This window comes from Procambarus clarkii, chromosome 32 (assembly GCF_040958095.1).
Source record: "Procambarus clarkii isolate CNS0578487 chromosome 32, FALCON_Pclarkii_2.0, whole genome shotgun sequence".
NCBI classification, from domain to species: Eukaryota; Metazoa; Arthropoda; class Malacostraca; order Decapoda; family Cambaridae; genus Procambarus; species Procambarus clarkii.
In genome coordinates this window covers 12,410,791-12,428,387 of record NC_091181.1, presented here as the reverse complement: position 1 = coordinate 12,428,387, position 17,597 = coordinate 12,410,791, and the positions used below count along the sequence as shown (strand labels likewise).

The window sequence follows — 17,597 nt, the reverse complement described above, 5'->3', positions numbered from 1 at the left end:
ACTTTTGAGAAAATAGGGAAAACAAATAGTGATTATAAGACTGACACTATAGAACCAGTGCCTATGTATGTTAAAATTATTTAACAATCACTTCAAGAGAATGAATCGACTGTATTATTAATTGATTAAAGTTAAAAGCCTCAAATATCAACATTGGAGGGGTATTTCTAGATGTTCATATATATCTAGGATCCAGTGTGGTTCGTCACCAGTTCATTAATGGGGTTAGTAAAATATTAGAATCTAAACTAGAACGTAGATTCTAAAGATCATGAAAGATTATTAAATCCTAAGAAATAATAAATGCAGACTTATTGAGTACTGAGCAGTAAATTATTGCGTTATATTATTCTTCTTGATCAACATATGTGGAAATATATATAGAAATTAATAATGGCATTAGTCAAATTTTCTACGAAACAAGATTTAGGCTCATCTGTAAGACAACTTCACTAAGTCCGTTTCGCTACTCGTCGTCGTGATCACAAATTCCCAATAAGGAAGAAACACCAGTGGTGAACAACGTAGATGAAGGAAGAAATACTTGGTTCATCCTCGTCTACACGCTGTAATCAGGGAAATTTGAGTATCAATTGACTAGGCTATAAATGATTCCAATATTCACTGAAATTGGAATTAAAAGCTGTTAGAAACTAACGTGTAATGGTGGTCTTCTGTTATGATCCCAGGTAGCTGAGAAATGAGTCAACCTTGAGAGATATTCTGCAAGATCTGACCTAAATAAGAGATCAAAGAAATATAGACACGGAGATAAATACGTAAAACAGAGTGTTAAATTTGACTAACAGTTTAAGAATATGGACAGTGAAGCAGGATATAGATAAATGACTGGTTATGAGACGTGGAGAGTTTGCTGGAGGCGTGAGGCTCGTTTTCAGAGGAGCTTGAGGACTTGAGCTGAAGAACTCGTGAGGGGAGGGCATGCTCCATTTGAGCCCCAGGTGAAGAGGAACCCCCTATTTGATATACCTTCAAGAGGAAGGGAGTGGACAGACGTTTCGACTGTGGAATACGTTTGTGGACGTGCCAGCTCGAGTCGTGAACTTCAGAAGCTGTTGTGGGGGCAGTTAAAGCAGTTCTGTGGGTAGCCTGAGGCGCCCTGACTGGCCGCCCGAGAAGCGGAGGGCTCCCAGGGAGGGCAGAAAATGGACCAGCCCAAACGTGGGGGAGTCACCTCACAGCATATAGAAAGCAGATAGATTTCAAGTGAAACATTTATTGTGTGTGATTCATTTCAGTTATGTGTTTATAGAGGAACATTTTTTATTGGCGTGTCGATGGGTTGCAGGTTTGTCTGGGGAAGGAGTTGCTGAGAACTTCGAAGCCAGCAGAGAGGGAGTAGTTGATGAGACTGCAAGGTTCTGGAAGGTACTGAACTCTGTGGAGGAGCAGCCATACAGTGAGGAGCAGGACCTCAAGCTGTGAGAAGAGGAGCAGTGGAATGAAGTTTCACATGCTTCTGTGATACCAGTGGTGAAGCACCATTGTTGCTCAAGGAAGACTTCGTGGTGTAGCAGCCGGGAGATATGTGGAGGACCCTGGTAGACTATTCTAGGAAAACCTGAAGATGTCAGGGTAGTAAACTTCCAGATGTGGAAAAGAAACTCTTGTTGACTACTTGTAGAGAGTTGGTAGAGTGTTCGGTTGTCATTAGCGTGCAAGATGCAGTGAAAGGTGGGTGATTGATTGCCATTTTTGTGCCAAGGAGTATTTACACTGAAGTGTAGAGTTACAACCGTAGGCTGGATTACCTGCCTAAACATACTTATGTGTTCTAGGACTGATAGGGTGATTGATTGATCATTATTATTTATCAAGGAATATCCATGCTGATATTTATGTTAGTGCAGTCATAGGCTGGTTTTCCTTGTATGTGTTTATATACATATTCTCTTGCTGAAAGTGCAATATTGTCTTACGAAAGTTGACCTGCTTGGTGAGGTTGGTGGTATAAATGGTGAAACAGCAGTTAGGCTACCACATGATGGGCAGATGACAGAGTACTGATGGTATTGGAGTGCAACCTGACTACAATAATATAGAGTGTTGGATTCATATTATTATACGTATGTATGTATTGTGCATGTGCCTTATCCAGTAAATGTATTAAAATTTGCCGGTGTTTGCCCTTGTCCTAGTGAGGCTTCCCAGAAAGTAGAAAAGAGAGAGAGAGAAAGAGTCACAGCTGTGGACAGGGTAGAACAGAATAATAATAAGAGAAAGGGGATTGAGGAGGTCATACCAAACAAGGAGAGAGTGGGGAGTCACAGTGGCTCGAGTGGATGTGTGCATGTGACAACGAGGTCAGTATTGGAGCCGCATCCCCTAAACGTGTGACGTTGAACCACTCTCCAAGTGCCAGAAGAATCCAGGGTGATCTCCTGGTCAAAATAAGCACACTACAGAATTTTGGGTTGGTTGAATCCTGCCTCCTTCCTCCCACCACGCCCGATCATGCATGCGCAGAGGCGCTCATAGCGATCCCGGACGTAAACCATTTTGGTTTACTATTAATTCATTTGGGGAACAAAAGAAGTACAATTTGAACTATCATCACCAATAAATATATTGGATAATAATACCTGTTCTCGTAAGGCAAATGATCCAATTAACCTTGCACAAATTGAACGAGAAGGGTTGACTTGTTTTTATTTTACGCCACAGTAATATTTTACAGGAATAATGAATTTGGTCAAATACCCGAGCTCAGTACCCATAAGCATGTGAAATGGTTATTTCTTTCATAAAGAACAATAATTTTAGAAAGAAAGAGTAATTAACTGAACTCTACATTTCTCCAACATGTTTAGGAGATTTCATGTTTAAGCTTGCAATCGACGCTTGGCGTCATGATGGCTGGGAATTTTCTGGCTAAACTATGCCTTACTATGGAAACGCTAACGCTATTAATTCTACGTGTTAGTGTAAATATTAAATATTAATATTGGGAGTTAAGGGAGAATAATCTGTTGGTTATTTCCAACATCCCTGCATCATGCTGTTTACGAAGGCAGCTATGTCTTCCCCCAATTGGGAGCCATAGATCTGGTCTGGATGACCATAGGTCTGGTCTAGATGAACATAGATCTGGTCTGGATGACCATAGGTCTAGTCGGGATGAATATAGGTCTGGTCTGAGTTTTTCATGAAGGCCGTAGTGTTGTTTGTCATCTGCGAGTCACAGTGTCCGTCTGTGTCGTGATTGTCAGTTGTCGCAAACCTAACATGGGCAGTAGTCGGGTTGCAGGAGCACGTGTAGGGCTCGGTCAGCGCTGGTTAGGCGTTGCAGCACGCAGTTGGTTATGGGAAGGAGGAGCAGGGCTATAGCGGTTAGCTCGGTTAGGAGGAGCAGGGCTATAGTGGTAAGCTTGGTTAGTACCGTAGTGAGCTCGACAGTCAGCAGAGGCATGGCCAGGCAGCTGGTGGTAGGTGCAGAATGGTGCACGAGCAGCTCGGCATTCTGATGTGTCATAGCCAGGTCTATGGTGAAATGTGCAATATGGACAGTTGTGATAGTCAGTATTTCCTGCAGTTTTATGTCTAGTATGCTGTTGGTAACGAGTGTTGGTTGAGGTGCATTCTGCCTCATGGTGGCCTGGTGTCGGAAAACCCGACACCATTTAAGCATACGTCAGTGAATTATTACTGAAGAGAGACAAGCAGAGAGCATGCATCTTGTGGCAACACAGTGAGATGTCGACATTATGGAGAACGTAAAGGTTGAGTTGTGAGATTTGTCAAGGATAGAAGTAAAGGTGACATTGTAACCCCTCTCCATGATTAGACGATTTCGAGGTGATCCTTCAATATGTACTCCATTGGAGGAAATAGAATCGAAGCTACCGTGAGACGAGGGTAATTGCGTATTCTCAGGCAATTCACTGGTTAACAGCTGTAAGTTACTCTCAGAAAGTAAGCGAGACTGAAGACCATAGAGCAATTTGCGCAAGCGACGCTTAAGTTATTAGAGATTATATCAGTAGTCCAAAAGCCACAAATTTTATATCGTGCCTATAGTAGTCTACAGTTTATTCTATTAAACAAATAACAAAGGATAATTAACTAGAGCTGAAGGCAGCTAGTACTGCAATTCATTCAACACGGTAGGGATGATCAGATCATCGCAGGTCTAACGTCGTGCTGCAGCGTCGTTGGTGTCGGGAGGTGGTAGGTGTCGTCAGGAGGCATCCGGCCAGGCGTCATGCAATATCAGTTTGGGCGAGAAGCAATGAGGCACAGTGAGTCAGTTGCAGGTGCATCCTGAATGAGAAAGGTACGGACTTCGCCTTGAAAGCGAGTCACAGGCAAGGAGTAGGCTGGGCGCGAGACATGAAGCTGGGCACGCTAGAACACATAGTACAAGATACACGCTCTGTATCGTCACTGATGTCAGTGTTGACACTCACGACAATGTTGGTGTCACTGATGTCACTAGTGAAGCCACACATGGCAACTGGTTCTTCTGCAAGTGGCTGTGCTGTAGCTGCTGTGAAGCAGTTGTACCAGATAGCTGGGCCGGAAGCTGGAGTACGTCAGCTGAATCTCACTAAGCTGCCACCAGTATTAAATGAGCTGTTGTTGTCGGTTATAGCATGATTGCGGTTGGAAGGAATGCAGTACAAAAAAGCTCTGACATTTTCTTCATTTCATTATCTAAATAAATAAAACTGTAAGTGTTCGTTTGTTCAAAATTGCTAATCACCGAAAGTTATTCACCGATTGCTTTGAAATTTTGTTACACAACGCTCCATTCGCATAGGAGTAAGTTTTTATATGCATACTATATAGATGTCAGTCTGTGAGAGGTAAAAATATGCTTTTTTGAAAACTGTGTTTTTCATGTAAGTTTTCATGTGAGGGAAATCTCCGAAATCTCTTTACCGATTGCTTTGATATTTTGACACAACGTTGCATTTGAATACACACATGTTTTTATATACCTACTATACAGATGCCACACCTGTGACAGGTAAAAACATGCTTTTTATGAAAAACAGGGCCATATAGCGTGTACACGTAAATACAGCACACGCTATACTAAATATGTTAGGATTCCATTTCAATGTTTCCAAAATCTATGATAAATTGAATTTTCATGGATTTCGATTTATTTTCATTATGATTGAATTATTTTGTGTGACATTGCACCGGAATTGAGCTGTGTTGTTTACCATACACCTGTGACAGGTAAAAACATTTTTTTTTAACAGCCCTATCTGTTGCACATAAGAGCAACACACGTAATACTAAATATGTTACGATTCCATTTCAAAGTTTCCAATATCACTGAAAAATCGAATTTTCAAAGATTTTTATTTATTTTCATTTTGGCCCAATTATTTTGTGTGACATTGCATTGGAATTGAGCTGTGTTGTTTACCATACCGTTCATTGTGTGAGTATAGTTTATATTTTGATTTTTTTCATTGTTTTTCATTTCGTTTTTTAATCATTTTTCTTATATTTCAGTGATGGGATCATCAGATCATTTGATGTTCCCAATTTTCTGATGGGAACATCAGATCAATTGGGAATGCATCGAACAAGGGAGTGGGGAATGGTGGGGAGGACGAGAGGACAGGAGTGGGGGATGGTGGAGAGAACGAGATGACAGGGGAGTGGGGTAATGGTGGTTAGGACAAGGGAACAGAAGAGTTGGGGGATGACGGGGCAGGGGAATGGAGAATGGTGGGGAGGACAAGGAGACGGGGGAGTTGGGGATGGTGGGGATGAGGGGACAGGGGAGGGGGTAATAGTGGAGAGAACGAAGGGACGGGGAGTTTGGGATGGTGGGGATGAGGGGACAGGAGAGTGGGGGATGGTGGGCAGGACGAGAGGACAGGGGAAGGGGATATGGTGGGAAGGACAAGGGGATGGGAGAGAGGGAGATGGTGGGAAGGACGAGGGGTCAGGGGAGAGAGGAATAGTTGAGAGGACGAGGGGACGGGGGAGGGGGGAATGGTGGGGAGAACTGGGAGACAGGGAAAGGTTGCTTTGGCTCAACAACGTACATGCATTGCTGAACCACAGCATGAGTTGCTGAGCCACAGCAATGCGTTGCCGGGTACAGCTATTAAAATATTAATATCTGCTAACCACGAGCTTTCTAACAAGAATGAATGTGTGCACAGCGTCGCTGCTCAAGATGGACTGGTCGTTGGGGTCTGTTGGACATTGACAAGATGCACATCTACGAGCATGCTTATGCTGCTGTTGACTAATGCTCGTGAGTTGAGTGCTGGCAATATACAGTCGATGAATGAAGCAACCACGTGCAACCACGTGCGTCCAACACCACTTGGCATGCTACCATTGGCGTCCTCAATGATCTGCTGGACGGACTTCTTCGTTGTGTTCCTAACTAACATTTATGGACAGTAGTTTACCTATAGTGGCCTTTATCTATAGTGGCCTTAAAAAAGCTTTCCTCAAACAAGCCTTTAAACGTCCAACATCCTCAAGCACTGTCTATTCAGCCACGAGGCCCCCAATGTTTGTATGTGTGTGTGTGTTGGAAAACTTGAGTTTATTTTTTATTAAGTTTGCATAATCTTTAGGAATACTTGACCAGGTATACTATGCATGAGCAGCGAGAGAAGGAGTGGGGTGTGCCGACGGCCGGGGTGTTCGACGGCATGATAGGAGAACTACAGCGGGAGGAGACTGACTTCTGCATGATCGCGGCGCCAACACCGGAACGTCTCCAGGCGGCCGAATTCGCCCGGGGGTACCCCTCCACGCAGCTCGTCATTGTCTCCCTCAGTCCCTCACTAGTTCCCGAATACCTCTCATTCATCAGGCCATTTGCTGGTAAATCTTAAAGTTCAATGACTTACCTTAGAAGGATATACATATACTCAAAGGTGCATCCTTCATCTCTGTGTAAATGCTCAGTGTTTACTGAGGTATATCTGCTGGTTGACCTTAATAACAGCCCTTACACTATTAATAGGCCTTAAGCACAGTGTACAAGTCGTGACTAAGAGCCAGAACTGCACTATTTGGCCTAGTATGCAAAGTCCAATTTGCCTAACAGGCCGAATATTATTCGTTATTTTCTTATATTTCATACCCGATTGGTTCGTTTTTAACAATAATAATGCATTATATTCAGAACATGAATATCTGACTTAGTTATGTTAGGTTATATTATACTATGCTATGTTCGATAGTATACCTAACCTTACCTAATAGGTTTGGTTAGGTTTGATAAAATTTCAATGTTAGTTTTGAATTAGAGTAAACTAAAAGTTAAATCATATGTATTGTAATGGAAAGCTGAATCATTATAAAGAGAGGGGATGAAGAGGGAGGGAAGAGGGGTGATGTGTGGAGAAATAGAAATTAAAGGGGTGGTATTGGGGGGTGAGGGAAAGAGAGACTGTCCCGGGCATCGCCGGGTACCCCTCCTAGTAAGCCCATATTATTATTTTTCCAGTAAGTTTTCATGTGATATGTGATAAATACTGGATAATATCACAAACAACAAGGTGAGCCTGGTACACGAGTCATTGATGATTGATAAATTTACAGAGGTTAAACCACCCAAGAGGTGGCACGGGCAAGAATAGCCCATAATTGGAGGCTGTTTGGAGCCATTAAAGGTATCAGGAGTTCATACTGTAAATCTGTGGATGCGAGTCACTGAGGTGCAACACTACATAAATATCTGCTGGAATGTAGTGGCGGTGTCGCCTGTTGCAGGTATTTAGGCTCCTTTTGTCCTTGATTCTCTCTCAGCTGCTGCCCTCGATCCAGTGCACTCCCATGTTTGTCCTTCCTTTCCTTGACTCTCTTGACCGCCCCTTTCCGATGCCTCCTCCCGCTACAAACTGTTAGTCCGCCTTTGGTCCATTCGCCTGCTCCCGTAACTCCATCATCTTTGCTAGCTTTGCCAATACTCTGTAACCCCGATTTCACTGATCCTGATCTCACTTTGTATACCGTGTTCTTCTTTGCCTTTGTTTCTCCTTTGTTATTGAATATTGGTTGTTTCTTATCTCCAAATTTATGAAACAGATTTAAGACAGTCGAGTTTTGCTGTTCCCAGCCATATTGGTGTTTCCCTAAATGAGCGTGCAGATGCTGCCATTAAGGAAGCCATCCACACTTGTTCCATTTCACGCAAAGGTGTTCCTTATTTAGATTTCAACCCAGTTATTCATTCCTCAATCCGCACCCGTTGGCAGGGTCGTTGGGCTTGTGCTATGATAACTAACCGCCTACTCTTAAGGGTAGCGTGTCCCCATGGCTTTTCTCCTACCACCGAAACCGGCGGTGGGAAACAGCTCTGGCGAGATTACATTTTGGCCATACACGTTAACTCACGGCCACTTAATGGAGCGCCGCCCTACTCCTTATTATCCAAACTGCATTGTCCCTCTTACGGTCGAGCATATCCATGTTGAATGTCCTGACTTCCAGGACGTGCATGTGTCTAGCTTCCCAACTGTCCCTCGCGCTCACTCACCCATTGATAGAATCTTTGGTTAATTGGATACCTTACATATCGTTTGTCTTATGCGCTTTATATTCTCAAATTAGCATCTATAGTGATACTATGCGGTCCTTGATTATCCCGCACATTTGATGGTGCTACATAAGTCTCCCTGGCTTAGAGCCTTTTTTTTAATAATTACCTACTTACCATTCCTTGGGAAACAACCCTGAACAGTCGACTGCTTCCCAGATGCCTAGTTACTGCTAGATGAACAGAGGCATTCAAGTGTAAGTCTCACCATCTGTATTTATATTCCACGGAATATAAATAGATTTTACTAAGAATAATATTGGATTATAAATAAGTATTTAAATTATAGTTATGTAGTAAACAATACGTCAAATTTACTAATGTAGAACTTTTATTTGGGGTTCCAGGGAACGTATGGGAACAAGCCAATTTTTGGTGTATAATAGTAAATGAGGTCAATTATGAATAAATGGTAGTAAATGTTTCAAACACTTTAAGTGTTCCAAAGAAATCATAAATCATTTATATTTCGTCATAAGATGTTCAATCTTGAATACCTGAATGTGTAATTAAGAAATAACTTACATTGGAGACCTAACTTGTGATTTTGCTTCCCTCTGTTAATAACTCCACTGCCTGTTGCACACTATTACCTATGTTGTGAATGTTCAAATTAATCTCTGTCATTATTATTTGTGTTGCAAATGGAGATTGAAGAATTATGTCATGCAGTGTGTGTGGCATGAGTAGGCTTTACTGCTTTATATAAAGTATTTCCAGATAAGAGGAGTAATAATAAAAGTTTATGTATTCCTTGTTTTGGTCTTTGATATAAGTGTTAAAATAGTTGTAATCAAGGTAAGTTTGTAAATCAAGGTACGTTGTTGTCAACGTAAGCTGGATACGCTAAAAATACCGAATATGCTTGAAAGAGGTCATATATGCTGGTCAGACAAGTAACACTTAGTGGATTGCTGGCCTGACCGCCAGGGGGTCTAGACGTGGTCGCCAAGCGCTCCCCGGATGTTGCTAGGCGTTCCGTGTGGGAGGGTGTTGTTGTTGCGTCGGCGCCATGGGGACCCCCCCTCCCCCATATTCGCTGCTCTGAGACCGTGGGTCTGGAATTTTCTGGACGTGCGTCTTACCTGGCCCTTGAGATTGTCCTGTTGGATATGCTGCGTGTGCGTGTGCCGATGTGTACGGGCTCCAACTGCACCTGTTTCCGACTCTGCACCTCCGACATCTCAGCATGCTCCCTCACCTGTGTTTGACCCTTCCCCTCCTGTGGCCGCGCCTGTTCCTTCTCCTGTCTCCTCTGTGGGTGGCGGTCTCGTCCCCCCGTGTTGTTGAAGCTGACGTTCTGCGGGGTTGTGCTTCCCCGATTGTGGGGCGGCCTGCCGCCGGCTCCTCTCGGGTGCCTCCTGCTGGGGGTGACAGCTCTGATGATCAATGGCCTGTCTCCAAGCATTCGCCTACGGTTATAGGTGCTTCGCCTCCTCGTTCGTGGCCAGAGGAATGTGAGGATGCGGCGAGGGTTGATGTTTTCTTCTGAGAGCTGTTCCTCTGTGGAGTGCGAGGATGGTGCGTCTGGTGTTGGTGTGGGTCCGGTGGAAGGAGTGGGCCCTGGTGTGGCTCCTGCTGTGGGGGTGGGGGCCCGTGTGGGGCCGGTACCTCTTGCTTCGGGCGTGTCGCCTGCGTCGGATGGTTCCGGTTTCCCGTGGGGGGTGGTTTCCCCTTGCGGGGTTGAGAGTGGACGAGGGGAACTGGTGGTGGTGTTGAAGAAAACTGCTTGCTCTGAGGGTTCTGTGCCCCCTCCCCCGTCCCCTGTTTCGTCGGCGGCAATTATGCCGCCCCACCTGTCTCCGGCAATTTCTTCTGTGTCTCCTGCTTTGTCGGAGGTGGGGTTGCCGTCTCGGCAGCCTCCGCCTGCTGTTCCGGCGTCTCCTGCTTCCTCGGCAGCGGTGTTCCTGCCTGCCAAGTCTGGTTCTTCGTCTTTGGTGTCCTGAGATTGGGTGCGACCGCTCCGGCCGGATGTGGAGATCCCCGAGTATATGGAGTACCCGCGGTGTCGTGAGGGCCGTTCCCCTTCCGAACTGGAATATTTAATATGGGAGGCTTATAACCGGAAGTATCCGTCGCGGAAGTTTCCTGAGAAATATACTCCTTGTTGACTGTTGTGTGTTGTGGGGTTACTTGCACCTGGGTGCGTGTGTGTGGGGTGGGACTGCATGTGTGTGTCTGGGTGCGGGGGGTTTGTTTTCTGGTTCCTGCGTATTCCGTTGTTTTTTATTTCTTGCTTATGGTTGGTTTGCGTGTGTTTGTTGTGTATTTGTGGCATTCCCTTGTTATTTCTTGTGTTTTACTTACTATGTTGTATTTACAGTGTTTTATTTACCATGTTCTGTTACTGTGTTCTCAATTCTGTGGTGTGGTGTCTGCTGTTGTGTGGTGTGGCACATGGTGCGTGTGTTTTGTGTTTGTCTTATTTTGTATATGTGTATTCCTTGTTTATACTTTACCCTTGGTTTTATTGGGCTCTTTGTGCATTTTTGTCATTACTGATGCTTGTGGCCCGCCCCATATGGGTAGTGCTGCTTTTGTTTGTGTGTGTGTGTGTGTTCTTATGTGTTTTCTGTTATTCTTTGTTTTCACTTTTGTGTTTCGTTGATCTGTGTTACTGCAAATAAAAGCATATCTGTGTTATTGTTATTCTGTGTTTTTTGTTATTATGTGCTTTCCTGTTTTATATGGCTACTGTACGCTGTAATTAATTTGTTAAAAAAAGTAACACTTAGTGGGCAAGCCAAATGCATGGGGCCCGCACTAGAATATCCCTGAATAAAAATATATTATATTATATGGTTGGCATGGCATGGTTATATGGCACGGTTGGTCTGAGTACTGGGTCTACCATGGCACACCATTTTGTGTCGCATTCCGTTTAGTGGGAGTCCTGTATCCCTGCAAAGTCACACAGGTTGTCATGCACACACACACACACACACACACACACACAAACACACACACACACACACACACACACACACACACACACACACACACACACACACACACACACACACACACACACACACACACACACACACACACACACACGCACACACACCGCGGGAGTCTGTAGGAGACACGCAATTAGTGAGGTCCGCGGAAATTCGTCAATTTCTCGGGACATTGAAGGAGTATAGAGGCTAGATCATAGTACTTGGCCTCTCGCAGTGTGTAGCTAGCAGGGTGCAACATAGCATAGTCATATCGCTAGCGATAGTGCGAAGATTTGGCGAAGAAACGAAAAGTGGAGCTAGGGCATCACCGGTGCATGTAAGTGTGCGACCTGACCGGGTGGGACGACCCGCCGTGGAGCTACCTGATTGTGCTGTGAGTGGTGACTGTGATCAGTGGTACAGTGAATTAGTGAACTGTCACATAACGATACAGTGACTGACTCCAGAGCTTTGTGTAGACAGAGAAGAAGACCTCATCAATCTACCAGCATTTAGTGAATCACCTAGTGGGAGACAACGAAGGATAAACAGCGTCATCATACATCGCTCATCTGGTTGTGTGAGCGGGAGGCAGTCTGGTATGTACCCCTCTCTGGTCAATTAATCAGGTGTACAGATTGAGGTAAAAGATTATCAAATTCTCGTTCAGGATATCAAATATATTTAAAAATCTCAGAGTGGCTCATTTAGGCAGAAGTAACGCATAAGGGATATCTTGACACATACAAGCACGCCCGCCCACGTACGTATACACGCACACAAGTGTGCACACGCTAAAACAGACACACACACACGTGCACGCACACACACACGTGCACGCGCACACACACACACAATTGTTCAGTCAGGGGAAAAGGCATTAACACCTGGGATAGACCTTACTATCCCCCCCCCCCCTCTTGACCCCACCTGACTTAGTCGCCATCTCCGCCCCCCCCCCCACCCCCAGTCCCCCGCATCGCCCATACACACACTCTTCCCCTCCCCACTCTCCCTCTCTCCCACTCCCTCTCTCCCACTCCCACTATCTCTCTCCTGCTCTCTCTCTCCTGCTCTCTCTCTCTCTCTCTCTCTCTCTCTCTCTCTCTCTCTCTCTCTCTCTCTCTCTCTCTCTCTCTCTCTCTCTCTCTCTCTCTCTCTCTCTCTCTCTCTCTCTCTCTCTCTCTCTCTCTCTCTCTCTCTCTCTCTCTCTCTCTCTCTCCCTCTCTCTCTCTCTCTCTCTCTCTCTCCCTCCCTCCCTCCCCCTCTCCCTCCCTCTCTTTCCTTCCCCCTCCCTCTCTGCCCACACACACACACACACACACCTCCCCCCCTCTCTCCCTTACCCGCTCTTTCCCTCACCCGCTCTCTTCCTCATCCACTCTCTCCCTCTCCTCTCCCTCCCGCCTCTCTCTCCATCTCCTCCCCCCCCTCCCCTTCTACCTTCTTCTCACTTCAGTGGAAGGGTCGGATCCCCCCCCACCCACCCATTTATCTCTCCCTTTATCACTCCCTTTCTCTCTCTCTCTCTCTCTCTCTCTCTCTCTCTCTCTCTCTCTCTCTCTCTCTCTCTCCCCCTCTCTCTCTCTCTCCCTCCCCCATCCCAACAGGGTCAAGATGGCAGCCAGAGGTCCCAGGGGAGCAGGAAAGAGCCAAGGTGACGAGATGAAGGAAATGTTCGCCCAGTTTCTGGAGGACATCAAGAGTGAGATGCAAGAAATGATGCAGGAAATGAAGAACGAAATAAGCAACCTGAAAAGAGAGCTGACAGCAGCAAAGGAGGAGATTAGAACCCTCAAAGAGAATGGTATCGAGGCTGAGAGTCAGAAAACCACCCAGGGAGAAGGTGGTAATAGTTTTCTGGATGAGAATGCCACAATAAAAGCAACATTTGCGGAAATACTAAAAAAAAATAACTCTGAAGTAATGACTGCAGTGATGGAGGTGGCCATGAAAGCAGCCACCTCGCAGGAGGCGGCACGCTCCACTAGCCAACTGCTGGAAAGGAAAAGATCAGTGGTTGCTGTGGGTATTAGGGAACAGGAAGGAACCAATAGGACAGAGTGGAATGACAAGGACAAAGCAGCAGTGAATGAAGTACTAAAGGCACTAGACATGGAAGGGGCCGAGCATAGCATTGAGAAGGTTTTCAGGCTAGGCCGGTACAACAAAGACCGAGACCGAATGATAAAGATAGTGTTTGCAAACGAGAACACAAAGGAGAGGATCCTATCAAGGAAGAGCTCCCTGAAAAACGTGGGAAAATTAAAAAATGTATTCCTCCAGCGAGACATGACAAGGGAGGAGAGAGCCGTGGCGGCAGAAGCAAGGAAGAGGCGCAGGGCGAGAGGGGAAAACCAGGAAGTCACAGCTCCCAACACAACACCCCCAGAGGCGAGGGGGGAACCCACAACCAGCTACCCAGTAACACCAGAAGGGAGGACAACCCCGCCTCCCTCCTCTGCATAGAAAACCCCCCTACCCCAAACCCTCCCTGCCCCCACTCAAAAGTTCAGCCAAATCTCCCTCCCCCCACACCCAATCCCCACCCTTCTACCCCTCCCCTCCTCCCGAGTCCTCCCTCCCCCCCTTTCCTTCCCGTCCTCCCTCCCCTTTCACCCCATACCCTCCCTGTCCCTCCCCCTTCACTGGATCCCCCGCCCCTCATTCCAGTATCCTCTGAGATCCTGTTACCCACCTCACAGGTCCTCACACCCATGGAACAGCCTCCCCCACCAGCAGAACACTCACCAAGGAGGCGATTTGAGAAGGGACAGAAGAAAGTGAGCCTCAAAGCGATGTACACTAACATAGATGGAATTACAAATAAAGCAAATGAGCTTGGAGAACTGGTACTAGAGGAAAACCCAGACATAATAGCCCTCACAGAAACAAAGATCACGAAAACAATAACAAATGCAGTGTTTCCACAGGACTATTATGTTATGCGGAAAGAGAGGGAAGGAAGAGGTGGGGGTGGTGTAGCTCTGCTGGTAAGAAAAGGCTGGGATTTTGAGGAGATGGATATTCAGGGCTGTGAAGGTTTCAGTGACTACATAGCAGGTACTGTAACAAATGGAGGGAAAAAAATTATAGTCGCAGTCATATATAATCCACCACCAAATGACAGAAGACCTAGACAGGAATATGATAGAAACAACATGGCCACCATTAACATAATAGAAAGAGCAGCTTCTGTTGCTAGCAGGAATGGATCTGGACTACTAATTATGGGAGACTTCAACCATGGGAAGATAGATTGGAAGAACAGAGACCCGCATGGAGGACCAGAAACATGGAGAGCTAAGCTGCTGGACGTGGCAACAAGAAACTTTCTAAGCCAGCATACCAAAGAGCCAACAAGAATGATAGGAGAAGATGAACCAGCAATGCTTGATTTGATATTTACCCTAAATGAATGGGATATAAGGGAAGTTAAGATGGAAGCGCCCTTGGGAATGAGTGACCACAGTGTATTGAACTTTGAGTACCTGGTAGAGCTAGGACTTATCTCCCCCCAAAAAGAACTAGGAATCAAAAGGCTGGCATACCGAAAGGGGAATTATGAACAGATGAGAAGTTTCCTAAGTGAAATACCTTGGGACACAGACCTCAGAGACAAGTCTGTACAGGGTATGATGGACTATGTTACCCAAAAGTGTCAGGAGGCAGTAAACAGGTTCATCCCGGCCCAAAGGGAAAAATCCGAGAAGCAACAAAAGAATCCATGGTATAATAGGGCATGTATGGAAGCGAAGAAACTGAACAAGAAGGCGTGGAGGAACTTCCGGAATAACAGAACACCAGAAAGCAGGGAGAGATACCAGAGAACCAGGAATGAGTACGTCAGGGTGAGAAGAGAAGTAGAGAAAATTTTTGAAAATGATATAGCAAACAAAGCCAAGACCGAACCAAAGCTACTCCACAGTCACATCAGAAGGAAAACAACAGTGAAAGAACAGGTATTGAAACTTAGAACAGGCGAGGACAGGTATACAGAGAATGACAGAGAGGTGTGTGAGGAACTCAACAAGAGGTTCCAGGAGGTCTTCACAATAGAACAGGGTGAGGTCACTGTGCTAGGAGAAATGGAGGTAAACCAGGCGGCCTTGGAGGAGTTCGAAATTACGAGAGAGGAGGTCAAGAGACACCTGCTGGATCTGGATGTTAGAAAGGCGGTTGGTCCAGATGGGATCTCACCATGGGTACTGAAAGAGTGTGCAGAGGCACTTTGCTTGCCACTCTCCATAGTGTATAGTAAATCACTAGAGACGGGAGACCTACCAGAAATATGGAAGACGGCGAATGTGGTCCCAATATACAAAAAGGGCGACAGACAAGAGGCACTGAACTACAGGCCAGTGTCCTTGACTTGTATACCATGCAAGGTGATGGAGAAGATCGTGAGAAAAAACCTGGTAACACATCTGGAGAGAAGGGACTTCGTGACAAATCGCCAACATGGATTCAGGGAGGGTAAATCTTGCCTTACAGGCTTGATAGAATTCTACGATCAGGTGACACAGATTAAGCAAGAAAGAGAGGGCTGGGCGGACTGCATTTTCTTGGATTGTCGGAAACCCTTTGACACAGTACCGCATAAGAGGCTGGTACATAAGCTGGAGAGACAGGCAGGTGTAGCTGGTAAGGTGCTCCAGTGGATAAGGGAGTATCTAAGCAATAGGAAGCAGAGAGTTACGGTGAGGGGTGAGACCTCCGATTGGCGTGAAGTCACCAGTGGAGTCCCACAGGGCTCTGTACTCGGTCCTATCTTGTTTCTGATATATGTAAATGATCTCCCGGAGGGTATCGATTCATTTCTCTCAATGTTTGCGGACGATGCTAAAATTATGAGAAGGATTAAAACAAAAGAGGACTGTTTGAGGCTTCAAGAAGACCTAGACAAGCTGAAGGAATGGTCGAACAAATGGTTGTTAGAGTTTAACCCAACCAAATGTAATGTAATGAAGATAGGTGTAGGGAGCAGGAGGCCAGATACAAGGTATCATCTGGGAGAGGAAATTCTTCAGGAGTCAGAGAAGGAAAAAGACTTGGGGGTTGATATCACGCCAGACCTGTCTCCTGCAGCACATATCAAGCGGATAACATCAGCGGCATATGCCAGGCTGGCCAACATACGAACGGCATTCAGAAACTTGTGTAAAGAATCATTCAGAACTTTGTATACCACATATGTCAGGCCAATCCTGGAGTATGCAGCCCCAGCATGGAGTCCATATCTAGTCAAGGATAAGACTAAACTGGAAAAGGTTCAAAGGTTTGCCACCAGACTAGTACCCGAGCTGAGTGGTATGAGCTACGAGGAGAGACTACGGGAATTAAACCTCACTTCGCTGGAAGACAGAAGAGTTAGGGGGGACATGATCACCACATTCAAGATTCTGAAGGGGATTGATAGGGTAGATAAAGACAGTCTATTTAACACAAGGGGAACACGCACAAGGGGACACAGGTGGAAACTGAGTGCCCAAATGAGCCACAGAGATATTAGAAAGAACTTTTTTAGTGTCAGAGTGGTTGACAAATGGAATGCATTAGGGGGTGATGTGGTGGAGGCTGACTCCATACACAGTTTCAAGTGTAGATATGACAGAGCCCGATAGGCTCAGGAATCTGTACACCTGTTGATTGACGGTTGAGAGGCGGGACCAAAGAGCCAGAGCTCAACCCCCGCAAACACAACTAGGTGAGTACAACTAGGTGAGTACACACACAGCCTATTAGATCTCAATACGCCCAGCCTATGTCGGAAAATCTGACACCATTTAATAATCATACAGATAATAGCTGTGTTGTATAAACAAGTTACCATAGAAAACGTAACTTGTAGTGGAATTACCGTCTAAAGAAAACGGGATATCATCACCACACACTATTATAATTCACCACCTATTATGGTGGGAATTATTCTTAAATACATTAGTCTTTGGACTTTACCATCATAAACCATCTCATATAAATTAACTTAATTATCAATATTAAAGTAGAGTAAATGTGACCCTTCTATCACTTTCTGTCATGTGGACAATGTAAGCCAGGCGTCAGTGTGGAAGGAGGGGCAGCCATTGTTGTTGTCACCTCCG

General features: G+C 45.5%; 1 protein-coding gene across 1 annotated transcript in view; it reads left to right on the top strand.

Annotated features, from left to right (window-relative positions):
- Nucleotides 1–17,597, top strand: part of LOC123759264 (uncharacterized) — a 263,874-nt gene that overhangs the window by 219,156 nt on the left and 27,121 nt on the right. The window contains exon 6 of the mRNA XM_069334785.1: nt 6,593–6,831. Coding sequence (XP_069190886.1) covers nt 6,593–6,831 — 239 coding nt within the window. The remainder of the gene's footprint in view (nt 1–6,592; nt 6,832–17,597) is intronic.